This window comes from Capra hircus, chromosome 16 (assembly GCF_001704415.2).
Source record: "Capra hircus breed San Clemente chromosome 16, ASM170441v1, whole genome shotgun sequence".
Lineage (NCBI taxonomy): Eukaryota > Metazoa > Chordata > Mammalia > Artiodactyla > Bovidae > Capra > Capra hircus.
Genome location: NC_030823.1, coordinates 48,761,536 through 48,775,486, shown reverse-complemented (window position 1 = coordinate 48,775,486; position 13,951 = coordinate 48,761,536). Strand labels below are relative to the sequence as shown.

The 13,951-nt window shown below is 48.1% G+C and overlaps 1 protein-coding gene across 1 annotated transcript in view; it reads right to left on the bottom strand.

Moving 5' to 3' along the window:
• The window catches only part of MMEL1 (membrane metalloendopeptidase like 1), a 35,576-nt gene extending 23,535 nt beyond the window's left edge, over positions 1-12,041 (bottom strand). Inside the window, exon 1 of the mRNA XM_018060472.1 lies at positions 11,856-12,041. Within this exon, the coding sequence (XP_017915961.1) occupies positions 11,856-12,009 (154 nt within the window). The 5' untranslated portion in view covers positions 12,010-12,041. The remainder of the gene's footprint in view (positions 1-11,855) is intronic.

Genomic DNA, 13,951 nt, shown 5'->3' with positions numbered 1-13,951 from the left:
ATAAGTAGGCAAGTAAATAACAGAAGGCCAGGTGCATCAATGCTGCAAGAGGAGTTACAGATAAACAAGGAGAGGGGGCAGAACGATCCATGTGGTCATGGATTAGAGGTAGGGACATCAAAATAAATTTATGTTTAGCTTACATACACAGACAGATACATACACAAATGTTTATAGATAAAATGAAAGACATTAGCCTACAGATCCCAAAACTGCAATATATCTCAAGTAGGACAAATACAAAGAAACTGCATGTAGCAGCATTAAAATAAAATTACTAAGAACTACAGAGAGAGAGAGACATTTGTAAAAGCAGCCAGAGGAGAAAAAGACTTCAATTCACGGGAGCTACAAAAAGAGTGGGGCTTCCCTGGTGGCTCACTGGTAAAGACTCTGCCTGCCAATGCAGGAGATATGGGTTCAGTCCCTGGGTTGGGTAGATTCCCGGGAGAAGTAAATGGCAACCTGCTCCAGTATTCTTGTCTGGGAAATCCCATGAACGGAAGAGCCTGGTGGGCTATAGTCCCTAGGGTCCCAAAGAGTTGGACACAACTTAGCAACTAAATGACAGTGACAGTAAGATTAATGGCTGGCTTCTCATCACAAATAATGTTGGTCAGGAGATGATGGAATGAACCCTTGAATGGATGCATGAAGAAAACAAACTATCAACTTAGAATTCTCTATTCAGCAAAAATTTAGTAACAAGTGAAAATGAAATAAAGATATCACAGGGAAAAATGGAGAGGATTTGTCTCCATTACAGATGCACTCACTACAACAAACATTGGGTTGGCCAAAAAGTTCATTTGGGCATTCTGTAGCATCTCACAAATGAACTTTTTGGCCTACCCAATACTTAAGAAAGGATTCCCACAGGAAGAACAGGTAACCGCAGGAAGGAATGGGAATGTGGGAAGGAATGACCGTGACCAGAAAGGAAAGCATAGAGTAAATGGGGTGAATGAAGCATCATGGGGACCCAAACAGTGCATCTGTCTGACCTGCTGCCTGTCTAGTCAGACAAAACCAGAACCTATGACGAGCACTGTGGAGGTAAGTTCACTTCTTCTCCATGCTGCGCCCCCCTCTCACTTCCTCCACTGCATTCCCAGCACAGGCTGCTGTAACTTTCTGAGTGGGGAACATTCCTTAAGTAAGTTCATTTGATGCTACAGCTCAAGAATTGCCTGAGGATGCAGTGGGATATTGTCGAACATTTTTGAAATGGAATAAGGCAAGACCACTGTGTTTGTGCACATCGCCTTTAACTTCAGTTCAGTTCAGTTCAGTCACTCAGTTGTGTCCGACTCTTTGCGACCCCATGAATCACAGCACACCAGGCCTCCCTGTCCATCACCATCTCCCGGAGTTCACTCAGACTCATGTCCATCGAGTCCGTGATGCCATCCAGCCATCTCATCCTCTGTCGTCCCCTTCTCCTCCTGCCCCCAATCCCTCCCAGCATCAGAGTCTTTTCCCATGAGTCAACTCTTCACATGAGGTGGCCAAAGTACAGGAGTTTCAGCTTTAGCATCACTCCTTCCAAAGAAATCCCAGGGCTGATCTCCTTTAGGATGGATTGGTTGGATCTCCTTGCAGTCCAAGGGACTCTCAAGAGTCTTCTCCAATACCACAGTTCAAAAACATCAATTCTTCGGTGCTCAGCCTTCTTCACAGTCCAACTCTCACATCCATACATGACCACTGAGAAAACCATAGCCTTGACTAGACGGACCTTAGTCGGCAAAGTAATGTCTCTGCTTTTGAATATGCTGTCTAGGTTGGTCATAACTTTTCTTCCAAGGAGTAAGCGTCTTTTAATTTCATGGCTGCAGTCACCATCTGCAGTGCTTACATGGCCTCATTTGTGTCACCACCTCCACTTTCCTGATGAGAAAACCAGCCGGTGTGCGAAGTCATGCACCTATGGCCAGTCACTAGTGAGTGGGCAAGTTTGGCCATCCAGACTCTATATTTTCATTCAAAATTTGTTCTTCTGAGCAAGAGAAAAAGCAAATCAGCAAGGGTTTGACACAAAAGCTGAAGAGGAATGAAGTCTTCCTCTAAATCTAAAATAGGATCAATGGACACAAGCAAACAGACCCTCAAAAGGGATATTTCCCCGTTGATTCCAGAAAGAAGTACCCTTCCTTATACCAGATTGACATGTGTCCATTCTTTGTTCTTTTTTATATATGCTTGAATAATTATTTTCATACAGACTCTCTACATTAAAAAATAACTAACTTTTCCTTTGAATGGTCTGTTCTCCTAAAGGTTGGCCTTGATGTGAATAGTTTGTTACCTCTTTCTGTCTCTCTGCTCTTCCTGTTTCTGTCTCTATATCTAACAAAAGAGGGCAAAGAAGAACTTTACTGGGTGGAAAACAACTGTCCTCCCTGGAGAATGTATAATCCCGGGCTGATTGTCATGCAGGTATGGAGCATGAGTCTACATGATCCTGTGGTCAAGGAAACCTCAAGCTGAGAAATTAATTTTAAGCTGGTAGTGTCTCCAGGTGCCTGATGGAGATAAACACACATATTCTCTGGAGGAAAACTTAGCTCAAGTAACAAAGGATTCTCATAGACAAAGCCAATTTGAACATGCGCTTAGGTTTATGAAAAGACCAGCTTCTATGAGTGAGAAACAGCTAACAGCAGGACTAGAACCCCAAGGATTCATATTTTGGGATTATCTGATCCAGAACGTGTGGAGGCTGGCATCACGGGCCCCAGACTTTGACATCTCTCTGCCGCTATGCCTTAGTAGTTGCTACTCCTGAGGAGGCAGAAAACATGTCCTCCCTCTCTTCAGTGCTGGTTTGCCTCTGTAGCTTTAGTAACGATGTGTTTCAGTTGTGAGGCTAGGCTCTAAGTGCGCTCCTACTTGTCTCCATGAATTTCTCCATGGAGAAGGATGTGCTTGCTTGTCCTCATAGGAGGATGAAGTTCATTGTACAGAGCTGCCCCAGCTGAGCCTGACCCACATTAGGTGAGCTGCCCCCAGCCCACTGATGAATGCCTGTTGTGATAAATAATTGTTGTCTTAAGCCCCTGAGTAGGGGGGCAATTTGTTAGGCAGCAGTAGCTAGCTGATGTAGAAATAACTCAAGTATGTTTGAAAATTTTTTTTAAAAAAAGAAAAAAATCAATTTGGAAAAAAATCCCTTGGAAATTATAGAAATAAAAAATGGAATTGTTGAAATTGAATTTTAAAAAATCCAAAATGGATGGGTCAAGTGGAAGATACAACAGAATTGAAGAGAGATTTAGTGAATTTGAATGTAGTTCTAAAGGGTTTCCCCACAATGTGGGGCAAAATCAAAGAGATGGAAATTTTTCCTCTAAAAGATATATGGAAGGTAGAGTGAGAAAAATTGAGTACATACATAATCAGAATTTAAGAAGGAGAAAAATGATTACATGGGAGCATGTGTGTGCACTTGTGCCAAGTCATTTCAGTCACATCTGACTCTTTGTAAGCCCATGGACTGTGGCCCACCAGGCTCCTCTGTCCACGGAATTCTCCAGGCAAGAATACTGGAGTGGGTTGCCATGGCCTTCTCCAGGGGATCCTCCCTACTCAGGAATTGAACACGTCCCGTCTGTCTCTTGCATTGTTAGGCGGGTTGTTTACCTCTAGTGCCACCTGGGAAGCCACAATATTAAAAAGACAGTAGCAACAAGTTCCCAACATTAATAAATGTTATTAATGTTCAGATTCAAGAATCACAACAGACCCAAAACAGAATAAAGAGGGCCCATAGTTAGGTGCCTCATGGTAAAAATGCAGGATACCAAGGGGAAAACAGTTCAGTGGGGAAAAAGTTCATCTGACAAGAAGGACAACTCATAACAGCGGCAGTGGAAGTCAGAGATAGTAAAGGTAAACATTCAGGATAGTGAGTCTATAACTAAGTCCAGATTTTTAAACTGGTTAAATCATTACTGAAGGATGAGTACCAAATAAAGTGATTTTCAAATAAATAAAACCAAGGTTTGCAATTGAAAAGAGTATTTCAAAGCTGTGCTTCCCAAACCTGCTTGATCACAAGAAAGGCCTAACATGCTGGTTATATATAGTACAGTTTCAGAGGTCTTACCTTATAACATTTCTTGGTTTTGCCCAGATGGAGGCCTGTTATGGACTAAATGTTTGTCTCCCCCTCCCCACTCCCTATTAATGTGTTAAAGCCTTAACCCCCAATGTGACTGCATCTGGTGATGGCAGTCAGGAGGTGATGAAGGTTAAATGAGGCATATGGTGGGGTCCTGATCCTGCAGGGCCGGTATCTCATATGAAGAGGAAGATACCCCAGAACTGACCCTCTCTGCCACATGAAGGCATAGTGAGAAGGTGTCTGTCCACAAGCCACAAAGTGTCCTCACCAGGAATTGAATTGGCCAGCACCCCAACCTTGGACTCTTAGACTCCAGAACTTGGGGAAATGGATTTCTGTTGTTGAAGTCACCCCAACTATGGTATTTTGTTATGGTGGCCCAAGCAGTAACAGTTAGGACTAGACATGGAACAATTGAGTGGTTCAAAATTGAGAAAAGAGTATGACAAGGTAGTATATTGTCACCCTACTTATATATCTTCAATGCAGAGTACATCATACAAAATGCAGGGCTGGATGAATCACAAACTAGAATCAAGATTGTTGGGAGAAATATCAACAATCTTACATATGCAGATGATACCACCCTAATGGTAGAACATGAAGAAGAACTAAAGAGCCTCTTGATGAAGGTGAAAGAGGAAGTGAAAAAGCTGGCTTAAAACTCAGCATTAAAAAAACTAAGATAATGGCAACCCATCCCATTACTTCATGGCAAATAGAAGGGAAAAAAGTGGAAACAGTGGCAGATTTTATTTTCTTGGGCTCCAAAATCACTGTGGACAGTGACTACAGCCATTAAATTAAAAGATGCTTGCTCTTTAGAAGGAAAGCTATAAGAAAACTAGACAGTGTATTAAAAACAGAGACACTGTTTTGCCGACAAAGTCTATCTAGTCAAAGCTATGGTTTTTCGAATAGTTATGTATGGACATGAGAGTTGGACCATAAAGAAGGCTGAGTGCCAAAGAATTGATGCTTTTGAATAATGGTGATGGAGAAGACTCTTGAGAGTCCGTTGGACTGCAAGGAGATAAAACCAGTCACTCTTAAAGGAAATCAGTCCCGAATATTCATTGGAAGGACTGATGCTAAAGCTGAAGCTGCAATACTCTGGCCACCTGATGTGAACAGCCCACTTTTTGGGAAAAAAACCCTGATGCTGGGAAAGAGTGAAGGCAAGAGGAAACAGGGATGACGAGAAGGCAAGAGGACAAGATGGTTGGATGGCATCCCTGACTCAATGGACATGGGTTTGAGCAAGCTCCGGAAGATGGTGAAGGACAGGGAGGCCTGGTGTGCTGCAGCCCATGGGGTCACAAAGAGTTGGACATAACTTAGTGACTGAACAACAACAAGCAGATTGAGATGGGGCCAGAGGTTCCTGGGCAGACAACTGCCCCAGGTTCCTCTGATTATCAGGCAAGTTCAGCAAACGACATCCTAATCAGCACTCCCCAAATTTAAGTGCACCTGGGGATTAGGTGCAGGTCCTCATTGAGTAGGCCTAGGGTGGGCCCTGAGTTTCTGAATTTCTAACAACTCCCCAGGTGAAACACTGTCTGTGGACACACTGGGAGCAGGAGGCTCCACATGCTCTGAAGCATGTACTTCAGAAAGAAGGAAAACTACTTCATAAGGGCTGCTGGGGAAGTAGGAAGAGTGATGAGCAAAGAAACCAGTAAGGACATGGAAAATCTAAACTAAACTGACGGTATTAGAGAATGTTGCCTGTGTGCAGTAAATAAAAAATGAGGTGGAAACCACGGACTTATCCACAACAATATGTGATCAGGGTGGAGGACAAGAAGAGTAAAGCTATTCTAAATGCTTGTGTTGTTTGGGAGAAACGTGAAGATATTGACTAACTGAGTAAGTCAAATATGCACATAAGAGTTAAGGTATATTAGTTTAGCTTTCTGCTTATGACATCAAATGCCACAGTAGAACATCATTCCCTTTGTAACAACAGGAAGAATCCAGATAGTCTACAGAAATCAATACTTTTCTGGAGACCCTCTAGGACCTGAGGTCAGAAGCGGACCCAGAAAACAGAGTGACAAGCCCCACCCGGCAGAGATGGGGCTGTTATTGCTTTGACAGTCCCCAGGAGGAGTAAGAGATGGTCACCATACAAGTGACAAAGTAAGAAGAAATCAGCTAATGTTTTAATGAATTCTTTTTTTTTAAAGGTCTGAAATGTGTTTTTTAGAACTATTTATTTTTGGCTGTGCTGGGTCTTTGTTGCTGCGCATGGGCTTTCTCTACTTGTAGGGAGTGGGAGCTACTTTTTGTTGAGGTGCACTAGCTTCTCATTGCAGTGGCTTCTCTTGTTGCCGAGCACTGGCTCTAGGCTTCGGTAGCTGTGGCACCTGGGCTCGGTAGTTGTGTTTCCCAGGCTCTAGAGTACGGGCTCAATAGTTGTGGCACACGAGCTTAGTTGCTCTGTGGCATGTGGGATCTTCCTGGATCAGGGATTAAACCCGTATCTCTTGCATTGGCAGGCAGATTCTCTACCACCGATCCACCACGGAAGCCCCTTAGTGAATTCTTGAAGGCCAAGTGTGAGTTAGCCAGTGTGGAACAGCTGAAGCTTCAACACATGGGGATTTTGCACTTGTTCACCAGCTGTTTCCATGGACCCTTACTAGGTGTTGATGAGAAAGACTGGGGCAGTTCTCAGAAGGCCAGAGAGCGTTCCCCTCAGCAGCACAGGCATGTAGGAGATTATCTGCTTCTGCTGTGGGGCCTGCACTTGGTGTCTCATGCTTGCCTGGATTCTCCTCTTGTGGGAAGCAAGAACTTTACGCCACTTGGGGGAAGGGCAGTAAACTTTTCACCCCCCAGGGACCAGGTGAAAATCTACTGGTCTGGAGGAGAGTCTGATGTAAAAATCCTCTGCTCATGGAAGAGGCAGAGGAGAGCCCTGTGGGCCCAGGATCTTAGCTGAGGTCTGCTGCTACTAGGTAAGGGGGAGGGGACTCAGGGATATGGCAAAGCCTGATGGACATGGGGATCAGGGAGGGGATGCTGTGACAGCTCCGCTCCAAGACTGAGCCTGGGCCAGGACACCAGAGCTCCCCCCACCCCCTGCCAGCATAAGCCAAGCACTAAAGAGCAAGGGCAACCTCCCACCTGTGGAGGGACAGAGGCATGCAGAGAACCCCTCTGCATCACACACATCTAGGGACTGCTGATTGCTGAGGCTGGAGCAGGAGCGAAGTGGGCCCAGAGGTTCCTTGTCTAAGCACAGGTAGTCATCACTCACAGCTGGAGAAAGGTGAAGTCTGCAGGGTACCGAGGGTGACAGGGTGAAAACAAAACCCCAAATCAGCTGACTCCTGACTAGAAGGATTCAACCACTCACACAGACTGGCAGAACAGGTGTGCTTATTGCTGGGTACAAGTACTGTTTACTCCAGTCTCTGCTCTTTCTTTAGATGTTCAGCATTCAGTAAAAATGTGTGACACACAGAGACACACACATACACACAGGGAAGGAAAAGCAATCCACTGCCATGAGATAAATTAATCAACAAAACTAGACTCAGAGATAGCTCAGATACTGGCATGATCAGAAGAAGACTTCAGAATAATTATGATTACTATGTTAAAGGATCTAATGGAATAGGTAGATAATATTCATGAACAGATAAGAAATTTCAGCAAAGAGATGGAAGCTATAAAAAGGTGGAAAATGGGAAACATCAGCAGTAAAAAGCATGTTATTAGAGATGAACTTGGAATTTCTTTAACTGGCTGACCAGTCCAGATACAGCTGAGGAAAGAGCCAGTGAACCTGGAGGTTAATTAGGGTCAAACTCTTCAAACTGTATCACAGAGAGTAAAAGAATGAACAAAATCTGAGCTGGGCATCCAAATACTGTGGGATAATATCACACCATCCTACAGACATGTATGCAGTCTGAGGAGGGTGGAAGAAGCAAGAGAAAAATGAGAGTCCTTAAACAAGATTGCTATTAATAAGAAAACCAAAAATAACAAGGAAAGGAAATATAATCCAGCTAGTCTTCATAGCTCAGCTATGAAAAATACTCAGTAGAACTATGTAGTGATGAGTATGGATTTATCAAAGGCAATGATGTAGCTATACTGGGACCATAGAAGCTTGGGTGGCTTAAGGAGCCAAATCTGCCTCCCATTTGGGATGTCAATAGTAATACTGATAGAGGATCAATGACAAATCTAACATTCTATTATAAAATCTGATCATAATATCATGATAGACATTTTTCTAAGTGTTTTTGAAGTATTAAATCATTGAACCCTCAAGTAAGCCTCTAACTATGTTATGTTCCATTTTACAGATAAGGAAACTGAAGCACAAGGGTGTGATGAAAACCCTCCAAGGTCACATAGCTGGGATTTGGGGAGGCTGGCAAGCCCACAAGCCTGCCAGACTTTGGAGCCTGAGTATTAACCACAATGTTATAGTGCCTCTCTGTGATCTAGCAATGACAATAAAGAGAGAAGAGTCCAGAGATGAAGTTTAGACATTCCAGTCCAGGGGTTGGCAGTATTTTTCTGTAAAAGGCCGGATAAATATTTTAGCCTTTGTGAGTCACATACAGACTCTGTCTCACCTACTCGATTTAGCTCTTGTAGCATGAAAACATCCACAGGCAATATCCAAGTGAATGGACACAGCTGTGTTCCAATAAAACTTTATTTAGGAAAACAAGCAATGGGCCAGAGGTATCCAACCTCTGCACTAGACAATGAATATGACAACTTCTGAGGAGCATAATTCCAGGATGGGCAGGAGTATAGGCCTGGGACTGTATTTGCTACTGCAAATTTTATTTTAAAAAGTTGCTTTTATGAAAGAGCCTTATCTATAACTTTTGAAAAACATATTAAAATGAAAAAATCTGAGATAACCTTTAAAAGGATTAGAAATATAAAACTTGCAAGCTAGTTGAGGTAAAATGGAGTGAAACATAATAGCCCAATCCAAAAGAAGGTGAGAAAAAAGAAAAAAGGCATCGAAGCACAGAAGAACACAACAGAAAAAAACATATGTTTTTGTGTGAATAGACAGAGACAAAATCCTCCAGGCAGAAGACAGGGACCAAAATCCACACAAAATACACGGTTCCAAAAGACACACATGTAGAGCTAAAGAGACAAAATTTCAAAGAAAAAGAATGGAGGAAATAGAGAGCAAATGCTAATCCAGATCAGATGAGACAGAATTGAAAACAAAACATATTAAGGCAAAAGGCACATTAAGACATAAAGGGGCACTACACCGTTATACAGACTTGGCTTGTGGCTCAGCTGTTAAACAATCTGCCTGCCATGTGGGAGACCTGGGTTCGATCTCTGGATTGGGAAGATCTCCTAGAGAAGGCAAAGGCTTCCCACTCCAGTATTCTGGCCTGGAGAATTCCATGGACTGTATAGTCCGTGGGGTGGCAAAGAGTCTGACACGACTGAGTGACTTTCACTCACACCATTACACTGAGTGAAGATACACTGATTCTAAATTTGCATCCATATAATAATGTAGTTTTTTTTTGGCCATGCCCTTGGTGCTGAAAGCATGGAGTCCTAACCACAGGACTGTCAGGGAATTTCCTTAATGTAGTCTGCCAGTGCAGGAGACGGAAGAGACTTGCGTTCGATCCCTGGGTTGGGAAGATCCCCTGAAGAAGGGAATGGCAATCCACTCTGGTGTTCTTGCCTGGAGAATCCCATGGACAGAGGAGCCTGGCGGGCTAAAGTCCATGGGGTTTCACAGAGTTGGACATGGCTGATGTTACATAGCACACAGCACAGAGGGTCTTAAAACAGGCAATTTAATACTTGACATAACTACAAGGAAAGTGGAAAGTTCTCTAGGGCTAAGTTTTAGTACACACATCTTTCAATAATTAAAAGATCAAGAATATGGAAAGAAACAAATATATAGATTTGATTGACCTAATAGATGTACTAAGCCTCATCTGTGTCTCCACTTTCACCTAATTATGATTGGATGTATTCCGTATCACACGTGGATTATTTATAAAACTGACCTTGTATTGGCCGTAAAGCAAGTCTCAGCAAATACCAATGAATCAGTATCACGTAAACCATGGTTTCTGATGACAATTCAATTAAGTTAGAGTCCAATTACAAAAGGCAACTAAGAAAAAAATCTCCATCCATCTAGAAATTTAAAAGAGAGATTTCCAAGTAATTCATGAATCAACGAAAAGAAAAAAAAAAAGTGGATGAGAAAGTACTTAAGAATAAGCAATAACACAGCATATAAACCCTTCCACAGGCTCTATCAGGACCTGAGGCAGAGACTGGCTATGGGTCATTTGTGGGGGTAGGGGAGGACACAGGAGCCCTGGCAGAGACCCCACTTGTATTTAGGGAACCAGGAAGAGAAGGAACGGCTGTTGCAGTCAGGGTGGGCTCACACTTCTCAGTACTGCCTAGATGAGGACTGGGATGGGGTGGGGTCAGCCCAGTCCCCAGGAAGCCCCTCAGCTGGGTTTCTGCAGCCCAGTAGCTGTGAACAGAGTTCCCTGGGGTCTCTCTGAGAGCTCTGTCATGCAGTGCCCATCCACCCTGACAGAAGACCCAGGGTGGCCAGAGACCGAAGCGGCTGGCAGGGTGCAGCTGGGCACCTGGTCAGGCAGGAGCAGCCCTGGGGGGAGGGGGAATGCCCACTACATCTGGGGGTGGTGCCCACTCCTGGTTCAGAGAAACGGTGCTGGCCAGCAATGTCTGGGTGGTCCCATAGCAATGCAGGTGGCTCCGGTCAGTGAAGGAACATTCTAGTACAAAGACTGCCACTGGCCTATTTTTGAGGGTGTTGGGGTGGTGGTGGAGAGGGTGTCTTTTCCTGCAGATCCTCCTGAGTCCTGAGCCCGCTGCCCACCCACCCGCCTGCAGGAGGAACCTAGAGCACCTCCCAGTTGGTGTCCACCCATTGCACATGCCCCTTGGGGGAGCAAGGTGCTCCAGTGAGGACAGTTCACACCCCAGGGTTTGACCTGGGCTACCTGGTGCCCAGGTGCAGACACGTGAGCGCCTCCCCTTGTTTCCCATGCCTCGTGACCCCAGGAGGGGACAGTTTGGGCTCTGTCAGTGGGGGTGTTCCAGCAGGGCGCTCTCGCTCCCCCACTTCCCTAGGACCCCAGCCTGCTCCCACCCTCCCCACCAAGGTTTGAAAAGCAGAGCCTGAGACGCCATGAGGCCGGGGAATCCCGGCCGTCAGCGACCGGGGAGGAGGATCCCAGCGAGGTCCCTGCGGGCGGCAGCCAGGGAGGCTGCAGGTGAGCGCGGCGGCCGGAGGATGCTGCGCGGCGAGTGCTGGAGCGCGGGCTCCTGCTGCTGGGCCGGCCGGGAACTGCAGCGCTCTGTGCGGCAGCGGAGGGGAGGGGGCTCGCAGATGGGGCTGGGGACAGGGTCTACAGCTTCTCTGGAGTCCGGCAGAGGCCCACCGAGTCAGAACCAGCCTGGTGCCAGCCCGCGCCTGGGCAGAGCCTTCCAGAAGGGTCCCCGGTACCCACAGGTCAGTGCCCCTCATCACCAGGCTATAGCACAGCCGGGCCGCCCCCGGTGCCCCGCGCAGACCCCGCCTGCCCTGCTCGCCAGGCGGGCTCCTCCGAGTGGGCGGGCGCGCAGACCTTCCGGAGGTCGGGTGCGGACAAGCGCGGTGAGTAGGGTGCCGGTGGCCCGTCCGGGGGAAGGGGGCGCCCCCACTCACCTCTGCTGTCGGCGTAGAGGAGGCCCAGGGTGACCAGGGCGCCGGTCACCAGGAGCAGCAGCAGCAGCAGCCCCGCCTCCAGGAAGCCTCGGTGCTTCTGCCCCGAGCGGCCGGCGATCTCCACCATCCCCACTGGGCTCTCGGGCTTGCCCATCGCAAGTCTCTAGACGGGGAAACCGCACAGCGGAGGAGCCCCAAGGCCAAGGCAGGGGCGGCGTCCACCCGGGGTGGGGCGTCAGGGCAGTGGGGGCTGGGTGTGGCGCTAGGGAGGCCCTGCCCGAGGCTGGAGGGTGCTCGGCCCTTTTCTCCATCCCAGGTCCTGCGCCTGAGGGCTCTCCTCCCTTTCCCAGCGAGTCTGAGTGGGGCAGGCCCGGCCCTAGCCCGTTGGCAGTCCCTTTTTGAGGTTGGCCTCTCAAAGTCTGCTTTAGGGCAGAGATTGGTCTGGGGTCACTCAGCTCACAGCTTGGGGTGGGCACGCAGGACCCAGGAGACCCAGCTCCCAAGATGTCAAGGGGCTTCTGCAGCGGATCCTGCCTGGGGCTCTTGTCCTGATTTGCAGGGATATCCTGGAGCTGTGGGCCCCCTGCATCAGGGACACCCTCTGGGAGGTGGCTTGGGCCACTGGGCTCCCTGCTCACTGTTCCTGCCTGGAGCCCAAGGGGTCTAGGGGGAGGCGAGGGTGACTGCGGTGGCCAGGCAAGCCAAGACAGGACACGGCAGGGCAGCTTCAGCAGTTGTCCCCCCACCCTGTCACTACAGAGGCGACGCCTTCTCCAGCCGGCCAGGTGGTGACGGCCAGGATCCGAGCAGCATGGAGGACACCTGGGGCTGCAGCTGTGGGCACGAGAGGGTGCACTGCCCGGGTCAGTGAGGACAGTTCACAGAGGGCTGCATGAGTCCCCTGTGCATGTGAGCGTACGTGTGGATGCACACGTGTGTGACTGTATGGGATGAGCGTGTGAACCTGCACATGTGCATGTACACATGTGCGCATGCCCCTGGGTGTATGTGTGTGTGTGCTCATGTGCACACCTCTGTTGCTGGCACTCAGGGCCCTGACCGAGAAAGGTGCCTGGGTCCCTGGGGAGAGTGGGCTGCCCTCCCAGCTTCAGTCCTCACGTGAGCTCATACTCCTGATGTCGGGGCTGGGGCCCAGTCTACACCAGCACAGAGGACAGACCCAGTCCCGCCTGCTGGCAGGTAAGCGTGGCCCGAGGTTGCCCATGACTGGGTTAGCTGTTCTCAATGCCGACACGTATCCAGACTCACTGAGGGGTGAGGGGTGGGGGGTGGGTCTCTCAGCCCTCTGACATCACTGCCACACAACCCAACCAGGGAGGAGCAGCCAGGCTTCCATCACTTCTCTCTGCACCCCTCCCCTTCTGGAAGTCCTTGTTTGCGGTCCCCTTAGCCAGGCCTCCCCCGGTCTGGCCCACGCCCAGACCTGAACTGCTTTACCACCTCATCTGTGGTTCAGCCTCTACAGTCCTTATTTCTATTCCCATTGTCCACCTCCCCATTGGCGGTGTCAGTGTGGGGGTCACAGGGCTCCTTCTACCTGGTCCTCAGGACCTAGGTGGGTGCCCATGACTGTGGAGGCATCCACTGACTTGAATAAATGAACGAAAGGATGAGTCAGGCTGACTGATCTGAGCCCAACTTAGCCCCTGTGGCCCTGGTTTTGCCAGCATCTTCTCTGATCAGATCTAATGAATTTCCTCATCACTCAGTTAGTCCACTTCACTGTGTCCTGCTGACTCCAGGGGACTCCGCATAACAAAGGTAGGCATACAGTAAAAACTCTCACTGAGGACTGAGGACAAAGCCAGGTACCGACAGGGGAGAAGCTGGGGACCCCACCTCCCTGGAGACACGGTCATGGCATCTTCAGGCCTCTGTGGCCAGCTGGGCAGACAGGGGTCCTTACAGGAGTTGAGGGACTGTGCTGGGCTGCTTGTCTGGGGCCTGGGCAATGGGGTGGTGCTTGGAGGGTGCTCTCCTGGGTGCACTGCCCAGGAAAGCTGGCCTGGCAGGTAGGCCCCTCGCTCGGCTCACCTTTGGGTCACTCAGAACGGCCACCACAGACATGTCTCAGA